The 18103-nt window shown below is 42.1% G+C and overlaps 1 protein-coding gene across 1 annotated transcript; it reads left to right on the top strand.

The window, feature by feature from the left end:
• Positions 1–1157: 1157 nt before the first annotated feature.
• On the top strand, positions 1158–13671 carry ckap2l (cytoskeleton associated protein 2-like; the record flags this gene model as incomplete). Its single annotated transcript, XM_080531528.1, has 10 exons — positions 1158–1197; positions 3977–4043; positions 4159–4216; positions 4377–4436; positions 4866–5722; positions 5932–6127; positions 6551–6706; positions 7886–7943; positions 11386–11566; positions 13344–13671. The coding sequence occupies 10 exons, from the start codon at positions 1158–1160 to the stop codon at positions 13669–13671; spliced, it is 2001 nt and encodes a 666-aa protein (XP_080387654.1).
• Between the last annotated feature and the right edge of the window lie 4432 nt (positions 13672–18103).

The raw sequence follows: 18103 nt of genomic DNA, 5'->3' as shown, positions 1-18103 counted from the left end.
CTGCTGGTGTTGGAACGCCCAGCTGGTAAATACTGCACTGGAACATCTGCACACGCTGGGACATAAGAGAACATCATCGTTGGATCTCCATTATGTATATACGTACATTATGTACTGTATGTAGTTGGCATTTTGTTGGTAATATGGATGTAGTTCCTCCTCTCCCTTCCTCTCCTCTTTTCTCCTCTCCTCTTCCCTGTCTACCTGCGCAGACTGACTCTACAACAGCACACCTGTCTACCTGCGCAATGACTCTACAACAGCACACCTGTCTACCTGCACAGACTGACTCTACAACAGCACACCTGTCTACCTGCGCAATGACTCTACAACAGCACACCTGTCTACCTGCGCAATGACTCTACAACAGCACACCTGTCTACCTGCGCAGACTGATTCCCACACGGACGGGATAGTGGTCCTCATGGTTTGATTGGTTCAGAGCTTGGTGTTTGCAACGCTACAGTCGCATCAGATAGAGAGCGAGCTGTACCGATGATTCAAGGACAACCTACCGGGGGTTCCAAACGTGTTAACATTGTGAATGACCTCGTCTCTCTCAATGACCTGTTGTATATGTAAATGTAAATGTGAATGTAAATATAAATACATAATAATATTGAGATAATATTGTGTTGTCAGTCTGTGGGTGGCAAACTCAGTTCCCCTATTGGGATCAGTGAAGTAAAAATTATTATACTATGCTTATCCTTTAATTCTTTTAGAGAAACACAGATTGACACATACTACTAAGACCAACTATACTCACCAACTACTCTTTGGATTCAAAGTAACAACGCTGTGTTTATTATGTTGCTTTATCTTGTTTATTTAATGCAAGAACAAAGAAAAAAAACAGACATGCCATGATTAGATTTTAATGAACAATATTAAAGCATTTTCAAACTAAAGAAATCGGAGGACAGGCTCATTGAATTGAATGAATTGTGTTTGATACAATTCCTCATTACTATGGGCTTTTTCAAACGTTCGAACTATCCAATAGGAACACAGGGGCGTTACCCGGCGATTTCAAACAACGAGTCAACGACTTGACAGTTAGACAGTCATCCATACAATTGAGTTCATTGTATTTTTTAATATAAAAATATATTACAGTGCTTATTTCAAGTGAAGTGATTTCATACAAAACAGCCATGGACGAAGGAGGGACCGAATCTAAAGTCTGCAGAAGAGGTAAACCCTCCCGGGGGCAGCGTTGTTGTTGTTGTTGTGATATAAACTAGCTAGCGTTAGCATGTAGCTACCGTTACTGTAGCATGTTCGCTGTGTGTCTAACGTGACATGACGAACTAGATGGGGATGTACTTATAGCTACACTATCAATATGCATTATTTGGGCTGGCCATCAGTGAAAAATAATGTCTGCAGGGTGGGGGTTAGTTTTCCTGATGTTTTGATTGATTGATTGAAAACTTTATTAGAAGATTTGCAGAAGTAGGTACATGAAAGTACATATTACATACAAGGTCAACTAACAGGATAAAAACCCAAGAAAGCCACTGGCTTATTTCAATTGGGGTCCTTGATTCTCAATTCATCGTTACATGTAAGACAGACAAAAAAGCTAGTACTATCTACAAGATAATACAGACAAATAACTATTACTATCTACAAGATAAACACACATCCATCATGGGAAGAACAATACAACGAAACATAAGGTATGTACAGCGGGTAGGACAGGTGGGGACATACACCACAGGTGGGGGCGGGGGACAAAACACAAAGTATGTACAGTGGGTAGTTCGGGTCTTTTAATCTGATTTTTGATTTAGAGGGTCCAGTTACGGATTGCAGCCTCCTGTAAATGTTTTTTGAGAGTGGTTTTGAAGGTGGGCAGTGTTTTGCACTCCTTTAAGATTATAGGAAGGGCGTTCCACATTTTTACTGCATAGTTTGCAAACGAGTTTAACCCCTTGTTTGTGGTGCAACGCGGTTGAACGTGGTTCGTGGAGCTTCCTCTGGTGTTGTATGTGTGGACGTTGTTCACTTTTTGGAAGTATGTTGACAGGTACTTGGGTGTCTTTGTGGTGTAGCGTATCTTGAAGACCAGGCCCAGTGCAAGCTGCTGCACTCTGTCAACTACTCGTAGCCAATCAAGGCTCAAAAAATGAGCAGCGGTTAGATGTGTCCTAGGGTTGAGGCCTAGCAGAAGCCTAACCAGTTTATTTTGGGCTGTCTGGAGTCTTGTTTTATGGGCCTTTGTGGTTCTATAGTACCATGATGTTACGGCATAGTCGAAGTGACATTGAATGAGAGCTCCTGATAGGGTCCTCAGTGTGTTTTTACTGACAAGTGAGGATATCCTGTACAAGAATCTAGTTCTATGGTTCACTTTTTTGATTACTTTTGCTGCCATTTTATCTCCGGAAAGATTTGCCTCTAAGATGGAGCCCAGGTATGTAATATCCTCTTTTCTTGTGATATTAATGTTACCCACTTTTATTTTAAAATGTTCAGCCTTTCTGAGTTTAGATGGGGATCCGTATAGGATGGTTTCAGTTTTACCTAGGTGTATTGATAGTTTATTGTCAGCTAGCCAGATGCAGATTCTACTCAGTTCAGTGCTTAGCGCTTTTTCCACCTGCAATATGTCCCTGTCAGAGACCAGCAGAGCCGAGTCATCCGCGAACAGGAACAAATTGCAATCACATGCTGATGACATGTCATTCACATATATTAGGAACAGTAAAGGTCCCAAAATGCTTCCTTGTGGAACGCCGCAGGTCACTGGGAGGGGGGGGGACAGTGTTCCGTTCACACTAACCACCTGTTCCCTCCCCTCTAAGTAGGATTGCATCCAGCTCACCGATGTTCTATCGAACCCAATTGCTTTCAGTTTATCTAACAATATGTGGTGATCTACTGTGTCGAAGGCCTTCTGGAGGTCCAGCATGACCATGCCGCAGTACTTGCCCGAGTCCACCTCATGGTTGATGTGGTCGTTCAAATAGAGAAGGCATGTGTCAGTGGAATGGGATGTTCTGAATCCTGATTGAAATTCATACATCAGCTTTTTTTCGGTAAGGTACCTATCGACCTGTTCATAAACTATTTTTTCCATAAGTTTCGAGATGGAATTAAGAATAGAAACAGGTCGGTAGTTGCCTGGGTCTAATTTGCTTCCTTTTTTATACAGTGGGGTTACCCTTGCTATTTTAAAGTCAAGGGGGACGTGTCCCTGTTTGATGGAGAGGTTTATTATGTGGGTGATGATTGGGGTAATGGAGGCAGCTGAGTCTTTTAGAAATCTGGCTGGAATATTGTCATGGCCCGTGGCCTTTTCTGAGTGTAGAGCGCCTAGCTTTTTAAACACCTCATCGTTTGACACCATGGAGAGTTTAAAATCGTCATTGCGTACACCCAGTTTATTGTAGAACTCACGGATGTGCTCTACACCATAACGCCCTGAGTGGGGTGGTAGATTGTTAACTAATTTCGTGGCTATGGTTGTAAAGAAAGTGTTTAAGCACTTAGCCACATCCAGCTTGTCTGTAAGGAGAGAATCACCAGATTTTATGTTGATGTTTGTAGACCTGGTTTTGAGTTTTTGACTGCAACCTAGTTGGCTATTAAGTAGCTTCCAAAGGTCACGTGGTTTGTTTAAGTTTTCTTCGATTTTGTTATCGAGGTATTCTTTCTTAGCAGATTTGGTCATGGTAATTACCTGATTGCATAGTTTGTTGCATTGTTTTTTAATTTTCTCAAAGTGGGTTTTGTGATCTTCGTTTAAGTGTTTCACTAATTTTGATTTGCATTTTTGAACTTCAGAGCATTTTAGGTCTCTGACTTTCATAGCATTTAGAATGTCCGAATTCATCCATGGTTCCGATCGGGTTTTAACCCTGGTGGTTCTCATGGGGGCTATACTGTCAATAATATTTAGGAATTTGGTTTTGAAACCTAGCCATGCCTCTTCAACCTTCAACAATGTTCCCATTGTTTTCCACAGAGTTGCACAAGCAGAAGTTAATAGAGTATTTGGCAGCGAAGGGCAAGCTGAAACCGTCCAATCCCAGGTATTGTTCCATAAAGTGACGCAGGCCGTTATCAAGTCATTACATACCAATTGGTCCATACTTGATTTCAATACTAGATAATTGTATTATTTACTGCAACAAATATCTTTTCCAGACCTTATCTTCGTGATGCTCAAGTGATGAAGCCCACCATGTGTACAGTGAACAGGGATGTAAGTGTCGTCCTGTTCTCCCATCTGTTGCAGAATCTCCCTCAAAGCAGTCTGGACAGTTTTACTCTTTGAAAATATTACAGCTCATTATTCTTCATTACTCAACTCATGTAACCAGCAATAAAACTGATGAACATTTTTGTTGTTGTCTCAATTTCAGATGGCCCTGGGAAAAGAGAACAAGGGTCCTCCAAACACACTCAAGATGAAAAACGAAGCTGTAAAAATTCAACCTCTGACTGTCAAAGCAGTCTCTCAAACTACATTACGGAGCACAACCAACAAACAGAGTACCAACAGCACACTGCGAACCCTCTCCGCAGTCTCTGCTACCGCACGCCGTACTGCATCCAAAGACGCAGCACAGAAAGCTGCCCCAAGCCACACAGCCAGCCTGAAGCCAGCTCCAGTCAGACCACTAACCACTGCACCTATTAAAGCAAGCCTAGGTGCCAGTGACCGACACAGAGTACAGCCTAACATGGCTGTCAAAGTTGCCGCACGCCTCAACTCAGGCAAAGCTCCGCAGCCAAACACTGGGAAGCCACCTACAAGTCACGCACGTCCCAGGGCGGCGCTTAACAGTGTCAGAATGAGCGTTGGCACATATGCTAAAACAAAAACAGGTCTCATCCCTGCTCTGGTGCAGCCAAGAAACACGCTGTCGAAAACCACCGTCCCCGCCCCGACTGCAACCTCCGCCACTACCGTTGCCCCAAACAAAACACGGCTGAGCACCACCATCCCAGTCTCTGCCCCCCAGAAGACAGTCATAGCCCAGAGGAAACCCTGTTCTACCGCTGTTGTGAGCAAAACGGTCCAGAGGACGACTACAGCTGTTGCAAACACGAAGGTGAAAAGCCAGGCGCCGAAAAGGACTGAACCTAAACCGCCTACAGTGAAACCTCTACAACCGCAGTGGCAGAGACAACTTAACGCACCACCTAAACCAACAGGTGGCGCTACTAGGCCCAAGGCTGCAGCCTCCAAACCAGGTGAGAACGTGAGGGGGGCTCCAACGACGAAAACCACAGAGAGAGTTGTGACACACGTGGTGGAACCTGTCAGACAGGCCGGCCCACAGCACAGGTCTGCGCTCAGAGGAGCGGGAGGAGCCACCCGGACACGGAGGCCCGCCTCCCCCGGGACAAGGAGCCAATGGCAGAGCAAGGCCTTGAGCAGAGCAGTGCGTGCCGCAGTGGCCGAGCTGGGGCAGAAAGACAGCGGCTCGTTGGCTGTCACAGAGGAGGACGGAGGAGCGGAGATCGGGACGGGGGACATCGCGACTGAAACTAACGCTCCTGTGACCGGTCTGTCGTCATCACCACCGTGTCACAGAGGCACAGGCCGCACAGGGGTGATCCCACAGACTGTGCCATGCTCTGGTAGGAATGCCAGCCAGGCGGGGTGGTCCACGGCCGTGAAGACCCCCAGAGTTCAGACCAGGGTCATGCCCCAGACAGAGCAGGGCAAGAACAAGATGACAGCTGCCCAGGAGGACCGTATGTGAGTATCACCACCCCCCCCCCCCAGTTCAGTGATCTATGTTCAATTGATCATGCTCCAACTTGTTCCTTTGTTGTTGTAAAAAGATCATATTTGTCAAGTTAATACATGCTCTCGTTTCACTGGCATATCTTCTTTTTCTTTTCTTTTTTTTATCAGATAAGGGTGCCACTATCCTACTTACTTCATCTCTGTTTAAAATTTTCCAGACGGAAGCTTCAGGAGTGGCGTGAGGCCAGGGGCATCTCCTACAAGCGTCCTCCCATGCCGGTGCGGCCTCGCACAAGGCGGACAATGGCTGTCCCCCAGCCCTTCTGGGCCAGTATGGAGATGGAGGACCAGGCAGACTCCCTGATCTGTGCTGTGGACCGATCCCTGGCCGACTGTATTAAACTGCTGGAGGAGGTACGGTCTGCACTTTTGGTTGAGGGACGAGTGTCGCTGAGGAACGACGCCACATTGCAACCAAGCTTGTTACCAAACCTAGATTGTTGGTAAAAAACAAAACAAACAAAAAACACAGTTTTTATACATCACTTACTGTATGTAGCGTAGTCTTCAAACAGGGAATTGAATACACACTGCTCACCGGCAAAATTATGGCAATCAACATATTCTGCTTACATGTCTTGTTTTGTGAAATGCGTGCATGTCCACCAGGTCAGAACAGGGGGAGCATTGCGAGGGGCTCAGGCAAAAACTTTAGGAGGGTGTAAACACAATATGCTCATCTCTATGCTCTTCCATTATATGTTGCACAATAACCCACAAACACAGATGTTGCTCATTTCTGAAAAAATGTCTGTCCATTTCCCGGCTGTGTCACAGGGTTGCCAAACAAAGCAAGTACAGGATGTGCTGTCCAGGGTGCCCATGGCTCATAAGTTTTCCAAGTATTGGATCTGCCAGGCCCGACTGATGGAGCGCCAGGGCAACCTGGAGGTTCTACCTCTGTTTGAGGAAGCCGTGCGCATGGTGGTGCAGGTAAGCACTCTCCCTCCCTCCCCACAGTTCTTTATCTACATTTTACATTTACATTTTTGGGCATTTAGCAGACGCCTTATTCCAAAGCGACTTACAATCGATACATTTGACTAAGCAAGTGAATCATCAATTCACCAGTCATAGCAGGATGAGTAATCTAGCTCAGGCCAGGGGCCATTGGCTGTCATCATGATAGATGATAGAAATAATTTATTTTCTTTTTGACACTGGAGAAACAGTACAAGGGGGGAAGTATCTCTCCCTTTCTCTCCTTCCTCGCTATTTCTACTCTTCTCCCTCTCTGCGTCTGTATCTCTTCAGCTAACTCTGTCCTTATCCATCATCGATGTCGCCTGGACGTCTATTTGTGCTATTAATCCCTGCCAGGACTGGGCGGTATCAATTATTTCATACCTTTATACCATCCTCAAAATAGAGCGAGCCTGACGGGAGCCGTCTTTGCTCTTTGTGGTGAGATATCTGCTACACCGTATGACATTTAGCCTAAACAATCATTTAAACTTTACACCGATCACAGCTAAAACAAACAAAACAAAACAGTTGGATAGCATAATATGACAGCTTAATAAGAAGCCTCATACACTGCATTCGTATTATAACTTATGTCCTGTGTCTTTTTCAGTCTGTCATTCCACTATAAAATATTGGTTTAATTACCGTTATGGGGAAATGCTCTGGGAGTCGTAACTCCGCTTGGTTCTTTTCGTGTTCTCTTCCGGAGCCAGCTGAGAGAGAAGGCAGCTGTAACGGCACAGCAGATTCTGAGGGCCCGTTCTGTCTGTTGCCTCTGGTCCTGCACTGCATTTGTCACCGAAAGGCTGCCATATAGCAGCATTAGCTTTTTGGGGGGGGCACCAAGTCATTAGTGCTAGTCATATTTTATTCTCCTTCTTTAACCTTAGGTGGAAGAAGTCACGTACCATACCGCCCAACCTGGACGTGTTAGATTGCAAGCTCAAAACATTAGGCATGGACCAACTGTGTCCAGATCCAATTTTGAGATTACAGTTAGGGTCAGGAATGAGGTCCATGAACTACCTCATCTTAAGGCATTATACAATTCCCATATCTATCTGAAATGAAAACACAGTATTGGCAAGCAATGTGATGATGTTTTGAGTGATTCTCTTGACCCTCTCTCCTTTATCCCTCCCTCAGCCAGTGGACGAGCTGCGAACTGTTGTCTTTGAGATCCTGAAAAAGAAGGAGACACAAGGTAATGAAGAATCTTCTTGTCGGTAAAATGATGGAATGGATCAATCTATTGAGGATTCGTGATCTTAAATGCGTTGTGTCATCTCAGGATAGATTAGGTGTGCAGCATATGTTACAGGTCCCAACTTGGTAAGGAGTTTCATAATGGGGTGACCAACTCGTTCCTCAATTAATGCAACCGCTCCCCTCTGTTTCCCGACCATGGCAGGGGCACCATCTGTTGTCACTGCAAAAATCCTGCTAATGTCAATCCCTCGCTCCACAAAATGCTCGATAAGAACTTTAGCGATGTCCTCACCTTTTGTTGTTTCTGGCGTTGGTTTTAGGCAGCAGAGCTCCTCCCTTACAGCAGAATCACAGTATCTTGCTATGACAGCCAGACGTGGCATGTCATTCACATCTACGCTCTCATCAAGTGCAAGGCTAAACACCGTCGCATCTTTCAAACCAGCGGTCTGCTGCGCTTTCACGTTTTCTGCCATTTCTCCTATTCTTCGTTCCACACTTCTGGCTGACACTGGGATGTCTTTTATTCTTGATTTTATTGTGTCTTTGTTTGATAAGCCTTCAAACAAAACATCTGAGCTACAGAGGAAAGCCTACTTAATATATTCTCCATCAGTGAATGGCTTTCCACGTTTCGCAATGCAATGAGCAATGCGAAAGCTTGCTTCAGTTGCGTGATTTTTGCAGTGGTTATATCAGGATCAGACGCAGGTGAGACTTTCAACGACTTTCAACTGTCGTTCTGTGTGCTTAACAGTAACACTTTGTATCGAATTGAATTCAGAATTTTACTTTGAAAATTGGCGCCAGAATACGACTCTCGTGGAGTGGATGAGAGACTAGGGCTGCATTCGTAAATTCGCCCTGAGAGCGCCGGAGCGTCCCTGAGACTGCCTCTAGTCCAGTGGTCTTCAACCAGGGGTCCGCAGAGGTACTGCAGGGGGTCCGCCAATTTTTGTCATAATAATTGACAATTATTCACCAAATTGACAATTGTTCACCAAAATAATTTGTGAGAATTAAAAAAAATATAACAAAAATGATATTGAGTAAAGTACAAGCATTAATAGGCAATAATAATACACTACTTTTGACCAAAAGTATTTACAAAATAAATGATTCCCATGATGCAGAGTCTAACATAACGTTAGCTAAAAAAAAAACACCTGTCTAGCAAGCTAGGTGTTGGCTAAAATGGTGCAGTTCGGTCTTCGTTGTGAAATTAACGTTAATCAATAACGGGAAATTATATTTTTTTATCAATCATAAACACATACTGTATAGGCTAATAACCCAGCATATAAATAATAAGGTGGAATAAAAGGTGAATTAAGTAAATATAAAAGTTATTATAGGCCTTAAAATGTGACGCATTAAAAAAAAAAAAACATATGGGGGTCCCTGTTCTGTTTGTCTCGCATCCAAATGGTCCTTGGGCTGAAAAAGGTTGAAGACCCCTGCTCTAGTCCAATCAAATTACTTGGTCCCATTGTGACATTGAACCCAGTGTGTGCGAATTTACGAAATCGGCCAACATAAAACATTTTAAAAACATTCTCCCATTCTCGCACTTATTGCTTGCGTGCCATTGATTAGCTGTCGCGTGCCACTGTTTAAGCTGTCGCGTGCCAACCCCTGCTATAATCTAATTATCTGTATTTTATTATCTTTGCCATAACATTCAAAATAAATCAGCCTCTGTCCAGCAAACTACATATTTACATACAAATACAAACTAGGCTACACTTACCAACAGTAACTGAAGTGAGCTTATACTTTTATTACATACATACATACTTTTATTACATACATACATACATACTAACTGATTCACAAACCAAATCCAATGAGCCCAGGAGCCAAAACTAAACAAAAGAAACACTTAACACTGGCGCGAATCACCACTCTCCCCCTCAACGCAAATTAGCGTGCCACTAGCCTCAATGCTAGCGAACTTGCAAAGTTCGACAGAATACACCCCTCAGTGGATAACAATACCTATAACTGTATCAACTAACACTTTATATTTATATACATCTGGTTCTTAAAACGTTTTCCTTCTTGGTGACTTTACATATCTGTTTTATGCAGATAACCGGAATAAAACAGGAGAGATAATTTTGCTTGTTTAGCAGGCTGTGTAATCTGAGGACACTAGCCCGCTGCAACAGTCTTATTGTACCGATAGATCGGATAAGATAAACGCCCTCTATTGGCGGGAGGTGAACATTGCAACAAATAATAACCAAATTAATACAATACAATATATACAAAATTGTGACAACTCAATTGTGAGTGTCACACATACACGATTTGACAAGGAATAGAACTATTCAACACGGGTCGGAATGAGTACATATGATCTATTCAGAACAAATCATAGCTTCTTCAGCATGTTCAGCATTTCGACACTCATTATGAAATACAGACAGGTTTAAATACTTTTCATGTTGTCTCAGATGTTACGTTGTGAATGAGCTCACCATCCCTGGCGCCTACAACCCCCCAAGGTCTTAAGATAACAACCCCGAAACTGTCTATTTGTGGCGTCACTGCTAACCGTGAATTATGTCCCTAGGCTAGCAGAGAAGTGTATGGTTCCGTTTGAATAACCTGAACACCCAGTCCATCCCTCAGTGCTATCCGAAAGATCTGGATTCTGTAAAGAGAGTGTAAAGGAAAGCCTGGTCCTCTGGGTAGGACTTATCACTCAGTAAGACATGGGTTTCACTTAATAACTAGCCTGCTCTGCTTACATGACTATGGGAATATGTTTCAACTGCTAACTACTTGCACATAAAAACAGTGGGACCAAACATAATACAATCTGATTCCCTATCAATGCACTTTTGTTTTCCATAGCATTTCCATGCATTTGTATTTTTCTGGTTCTCCTGTTTCAGATCTGTATTCTCTGCTTCATTATTAATAATGGTAGTTATTGGTAATAATGGTCATGTTCTTTTAATGTTTTAATGGATCTAGACAATTAAAGAACCCAGTCAGATTACAGACACTCATTCTATATCTGATCAGATTACATTCCCAGCACAGCATTGATAATACAAGAGTTGTCTGGGCAGGTTTCCCATTATCTGTAATTTATTGAGTCACTATGTCATCATTTGCTCTCGCAATCTTCCATGACCAGGGTTCCTACGGGTCCTTGAAATCCTTGAAAGCTTGTGAATTTGAGAAAAAGAAATCAAGGTCTTAAAAGTTTTTGAAAATAGACATGGGTCATTGAAAATGCTTGAATTCCCCTCTCTCTCTAAAAACGTGTTGCCGTGTTGGGTCCTTGAATTTGAGGGAATTGAGTCTTGAAAGTCCTTGAAAGGTGCTTGAAAGCCACGGTGCTTGAATTTGATGTTTCAGAAGGTGTGGGAACCCTGCCCATGACGATCTTCCTTGACTAACTTACATGTTATGATTTCCAGGTCAGTCTTCCATGCCGTCGGATGCTGAGAGAGAGGAGGAGGAGGAGGAGGGTCTGCAGGGGGACAGCGACCCTGAGACTACCGAGGACCCCATGGCCACCCCCAAGGCTTTCAAAGCCCTGATCCGTGGGGAGAAAGGAGACTCGTCTGTAGTCAAGTACAAGATCACCAACACTCCTGGGTATGTGTGGCCCTCCGCTACACTACACACTGTAGCTGTGTCTCAATAGTTAAAATTGTCTCTCTTTTCCTACATTATTGCTTACCCTACCCCGTGGACAACACAGTCGGGATGAACTGTTTTCGAAGTAATTATGCAGGTGTCAAGGTCAGGGCTGCCGCTACTTACATACGCACCACCGTTAGTGCTAGCGACTTTCGTCATCTCAGGGCCATCTACATACCAACATGTGTTAGTAGCATTATTAAGGACATACAATACAATGACACACTATGTTGTCTCCTGAGAGACAAACAAATCCTCATGCTTCCATTAGTTAAGTTGTTTCTTCTTTAAGATAAGGAAATCGCACACAAGGGAAATGGGGCAAGACTGTGGGGTGACACTGAGGCCAGAAGGTAGCCCCTCCCGAGTAGAGCAAGGGGTAACTTGCCGGTCACCAGTTGCTCTAGTCAGTACTAGGGGTGGGACAAAATATTGATACGGCAATTATCGTATCGTGGCCTCTTGTGATACGATTATCGGTTCATGTGGCAAAATATCGGGTTTTTTAATAAGTGTGCAAGTTTTTTTTTTGTCTCTCATCCGCATGCATCGTATTCCCACGCTGTGGGTTTGGCGACAATAACACATTTTCCGGTCTGACTTTTTCAAAATAGAATCGATTCTACGCAAGTCTAAGGCACACAGAAGCCATTAAAAAGGTTTATTTTGAAAGTCTCACCCTGCGTCTGATGTTGTAAAAGCTAGGTAAAGGGGTACGCAAGTCAGTCTAGTGCTGCGTTCGTAAATTTGATCTGACAGCACCGGAGGGCACACTGGGCTCAACGTCATAAAGGGACCAAGTAATTTGATTGGACAAGAGGCATTCCATGACTGCTGATCAGATTTCCAGAGCGAATTTACGAATGCAGCCTAGGGCTAAACCACTCGCAGACTAGTTTTTTTTTTCATAACATGAAACTTGAAGTTTGGATTCACTATTCTCGTTTGCCATAGGCTACTGGTAAGGGAGACTTTTGTAAATACTTTCGTTTTGGGACGTGTTCGTGTTTGGGGCTGTGTGATCATCTAATTTTGTGTAGTTGTGTGTTTCTAGCATGTCAATGTTTTATCAACATGTTGTGATGTAATAAAAATTAAGACGATGAGTGGCTGAAATGGCGCAAAGCGAGGAAAAACAACTACGACATCTAAAGTCTGGAACGATTATATTTCAAAACAAGGCTGTGACTGTGATAGACTATTACAAGTCTATCGCTGGGTTTATTTGCAAAGACCTTCGCCTGTACAATGTTGTGGAAAACGAAGGTTTCTGCCGAATGCTGCTAACACTGGAACCACGTTATAAAATACCAGTTAACAGATATCGTAAGGTATCATTGATTAATTGTCTTACAATGTATAGGTTATCGCAGAATCGATGTACCACGATACTTTTGATACGGGGGGCAAAATATTGTACCGTTATCGATACGTGAGTTACTTTGCGATTCCCACCCCTAGTCAATACACATGGTTAATACTTAACATCTAGAGGTTACATGGTTGAATCAACAACTTCATAAATGTTTAATCAATAACATTATAGTCATTAAGGCACGTTAACAGACAGTATTACATAATATTCCACATTACACATTTTGCCATTACACTATATCATAAACAATCATATGAAAAAAGCCCAATAACCATCAGCAACAATTTGTCGACTTTCGGTCTCGACTGCAATCCTAACAAGTGCTTGGAACATCTGCTTTGTGCTGTCGGTCCACAGTGGCTTCCGTAGCCAGCAGAGGGAGCCAGTGCGCCTGGACGGCCAGGAGGTGCGCTTCTTTACCCCCGTGAGGCGCTCTGTGAGGATCGATAAAGCCTCCCTACGCTACCCAGCATCCCTGCAGGAGCATGACCCCTGCGTGGCCTCCTACCAGGACCTGTTGGCCCAGGAGGAAAGTGAGAGAGAAGGGGAAGGACGGAAGGATGCCGAAGGAGAGGAGGAGGGAGAAAGTACCCTGGCCGTCTCCAACACCCCCCTCTACATCTATAGGGAGAACGAGGCCCTGAGAGACCAGGTCCATATCCAGCTCGTCTACGACCAAGACTGATGGAGCGCATCCTGAAATCGGACCAGTGACCTGTCCTCCTTCTCTCCTCTCTAGGAACTGGCCTTTATTTGTCCAGTTCCTTCAGGGGATGAGAAGAGAAGATGGGGATGGAAGCTATTTGGTTACACTTTATATTAAGGTAACATTGGCAAAGGGTTTATAAATGGTTTATAATTAGTTAATAAATCACTTATAACCAGTTTATTATTCCATTATAAACCATTTAATGCTTTATAAATGCTTTAAAAACTAACCATCAGGCAAAATGATTTGCAAGGGTTGCACAGTGTGAATTGTGGGGATGATTCGGCTGGCACCAAAACGATTCTACTCATCTTTACGTACTGTACAATGCAAAGATCTCCCAAAGTACAGTACAGCTGTCACAATGTTTTTTTTTTTTTAAACCATACCGATTCCCAGATTTTATTTGTTATATTTTTCCACAACTTACCGTTTCACTGATGTGTGGTTAGTTCTCTGAGCTGGATTGGGTATATCAATGAGTAGACCACATTGATAATTAAGCTACATGAGTGCTCATCTATCCTGTGTACTTATGGAGACAACCTCAACCATATGAGGTACCAACATGCATAACCGATGAAATGTCACACTGGTAACCAGTTATCAACCAGTTATTTATTGAGTTACCAATATTTCTAACTGATGAAATGTACAGTACGTCACACGTAAATGTAAAGTGTAAGTAAAGTGACCATTTATTAATTAGTTTATTAAAGTGAAGTAGCCATACCTTTCATAAGAAATTATGAACAGTAATGAATGTTTATAGGTGACATCAAGTTAAGTGATCCAACATTGCATGATTCAGTCCAGTCATAAACATTATCAAAACAAGCGTCTACCATGTGTAGCTAGTTAGTAGCATCATCTTTGAAGTAAGTTGATTTACATATTTCACTTTTACCAGATAGCAACATGAGAGAGCTTGCACATGTTGTGAAACCCTTCTGGTACACTGCCTTTAAACGATTTAAAAAGAAGTCATGCTGAATTGGAACCAGATGACCTGCTGTAACAGACTTGTACATTGTGTGACTATAAAGACAATTTATAGAGACATCAGTTTTCTAAATGTTTTTAATTATTATAAAAGTGTACCCAGAGAGTTTTGGACTACCGGTCTGCTATTGCTGTTGTCTAACGAGGTCTTGCCATACCAGAAATGAATCAATAAATGGAGGGTCTCAGTTTTGAACTTATCTGATGAGGGTAGTCATGGTGGTAATTGTAGGATAGAGACATAGGTAGATAGAGTACATTTATATATTATACAATTGCCTTGAGGGTTTGTTTTCTAAACATTTATGAAGCATTAATAAATGCCTTCTGATTGCAAGCTCTATTTGTAAATGGTTTATAATTGAATAATAAACTGATAGGAAGTGATTTATTAACTAATTGTAAACCATTTATGAGCCCTTTACAAATGTGACCTAAATGTAAAGTGTTACAGCTATTTTAAGACTGTTGATATGTACAGAAAGAGATGAGGTGATTATGTGGTTGTGTTACTTTTTTTTGCACCTGCTACTTCCTGCAGGAAAGTGTTGTGTTAGGCTAACTGGGGTAATGGTCCAGGTTTTTTTGTGCAAACTAACTCAGGTTTGTTGAAACCTGAAATGTATTTTTATATGACATTTGGGACTTAAAATGTATATACAATATTCATGTCAAATAAACAAAGATTTGTTTCGGGGGAACAGAGGTTTATTTTCAGTTTATTATTTAAAAATAGAAAAACTACAAGGATCAGGTTCCTCTCCTCATCTTAACTTTTGCAATTATGATAAATTATTACATAAGTAATGATTGTCAATCATGTTAAACCCTTGTAGCTGAAATATTAGAACAGTTTTTTCAGAGACTGATTAGTGGCTATGACTCCAAGTCATTGCTGCCAATGGAGGCCAATGGAGGTGCCACAAGCTATTGGCTGAAGAGGTTCACTTATTTTTGCACCTGCACTCATTTCTTTATTATTTAGTCTAAACCAACATATGGAATTGGTCAATATAAGCCTGTTATGTCAGATAAAAAAGACGTTTAAAAGAGGTTCTGATTGAATAAAGATTTCATGGTAAAAAACTACAAAAATCTATAATTTCACAAGTGGTTCACATACTTTCAAGCAGCACTGTATATGGAGAGCTCTGTCAAATCAGAATATTTTAAGAATTGGGGCTTGGGGAGTTGATATACTCTTATTGTAGTCCAACATTTTGTTTTATTCCCATGTGTAAACCACATACAAAGTGTCTGAAATGATAGGTTTCAATGCTTTTTGAGCTTAAAAACATTAGCTCAGCTTCAGCATGATAATGTCCCCAGGATATTGTGCCATCCGTTATCGACGATCTTTCTATTGGTTTTAAGAAGGCCATTAGATTTATAGTTTATTTTTTATTTTTTTATTTTTTAACATTTTAACAAATATACATCTCAACAACATGACAACAACAGAAAAACGTGCAAAAGAAATCCTGCCCCAAGCGCTGCAATATATGAGTTAAATTGAAAAAGAAAACAAAAGCTACAATTAAAAATGCTAAATGTACAGGAATATGACAGGAAATAAATAACACATACAGAAGCAAAAACAATCAGACAACGCCCTCCAGGGACAGACAAGACAGTCAGTTTCTCTCGGAAAGTATGTAAGGGTGTCTCCGGAATTTGTCCGATCTGTGGTTTAGATCATGAGTCAATGAGCCCAGCCTCAATTCACAACTTCAGTGAGTACTTCCCTCTCCACTTTCCATGCACTCAAATTTTTCATTGTTAGAAATGTTTGTGAGCTGTTGCACCATCTGAGAAATAATTACAACAAATTCCAAAACGTATCATGATTTTAATTTTTCTCCAGCCTACCTCTCATCAGCCTCACACACCAGTGCAGGCAGCCACCCCATGCATCTTAGACGGCTATAGTGAACAGGACAGAGAATACTTCCGCCGAAAGTACATCACCAGATGGAAGTACCTGCTCAATCCATATCTGAGGAAACAAGGTGGAAAGGGGAGTGCTACTACAGGGATCTGATCGACAGGGCTGAGTGTATCCACAGGGCATACAGAGAGACTTGCAAGAGCCTCGTGTCACAGCAGAGGAAGAGAAAGGCACGGACGAGACAGCACGTCTGCACGGACGAGACAACGTGTGACCTCTGACCAGCCAAAGTGGCTCAGTACTGAGGAGAAGAAGAATAAGGAACTGCTTGCAGATAATATCTGTCATATTATGGGTTTACTGCCTGGCACAGACACTATTAAATATACTACTTAGATAGATTAGCCAGCAAGAAAGAGAGTGAAGAGTTTTGGTCTGCTCAAACAGATTTAAAGAGTCAGAGACCAACAGGCCTGTCAGATCCAATTGGCCATTCGAAATCCACTCCCTCAGACCAATGCTTCTAATCTGTGTCGGAAGGTCAGGATTCGATGCCAGTGGAGACCAAGCGTAAATAACAAAGGGAATATTCTAATATTTCTTCACATCCCCCCAAACCAGTAATGTGTTATAAACGATTGCGTTATTTTTAAGGGAATTCTGTTCATGTTATTGATCAAAGGGAGGGATGTGAGCCTTCTGGGATACCTATCCAAAAACTAATTTGTCATGGTTTTAAGTTGGACTGACCAGTTGGACTGATACAGTTGCAATACATGTTTGTTGTTCCAAATATAGCGAGCAATAGAAGACTTTAGTGATTTAAAGAATGTTGGGGTCAAGTAACATTGGAATAATTGGTCTCGAATAAATCATTTAAATCGGGAGTGATAAAGATACCTAAATATCTGAAACCCCTCTCCGACACCTGAAAAGTTGTGTGTGAGGTTGGATTTATATTAACCCCTCTCTCTCTCTCTCTCTCTCACGGAAGCACACCCTTTAGGCTATTAGTTATTTTTGGCTAATGAAAACTTGTAAGCTAAGCAAACATTCTCAGAATAAATCACGCGCTCCCTAGGGTCCACTCTGGCCATCTTGCATTAGGGCCCAGTGCAGATTCGTTACGCCACTGAACTTGTCCGTCGGAAACCTTGCAGGGACTGGTACAAGCATACTATGATTTTTAAAATGGCTTTATATACATACAAATATATATATATATAATTGAAATGCAGAATATTTAATTGTCGAGTAAGGAGAGGTAATAACCAGTAATAAAAAATTAAACAGGATTTGTGTGGATTAAAAATCTGTAACATATTTTCACATGACATTTGCAAACGCTAGTTTGCATTGTATAATTAGACTCTCGAACAGCAGTCATAGTCCAGTGGCCCAGTCAGCCACACTGTTTATTCTGTCACTGTTAACAAGTTTAAGATTTAAGTTTCAGAATGTCCTTACTAACAAAATAATATAATTGGTATCTTCTTTTAGACATTTTACAAATTAATA

This window comes from Nansenia antarctica, assembly GCF_963989245.1.
Source record: "Nansenia antarctica genome assembly, chromosome: 5".
NCBI lineage: Eukaryota > Metazoa > Chordata > Actinopteri > Argentiniformes > Microstomatidae > Nansenia > Nansenia antarctica.
Note: the sequence above shows the minus strand (reverse complement) of the source record. Positions and strands in the feature narration are given on the sequence as shown.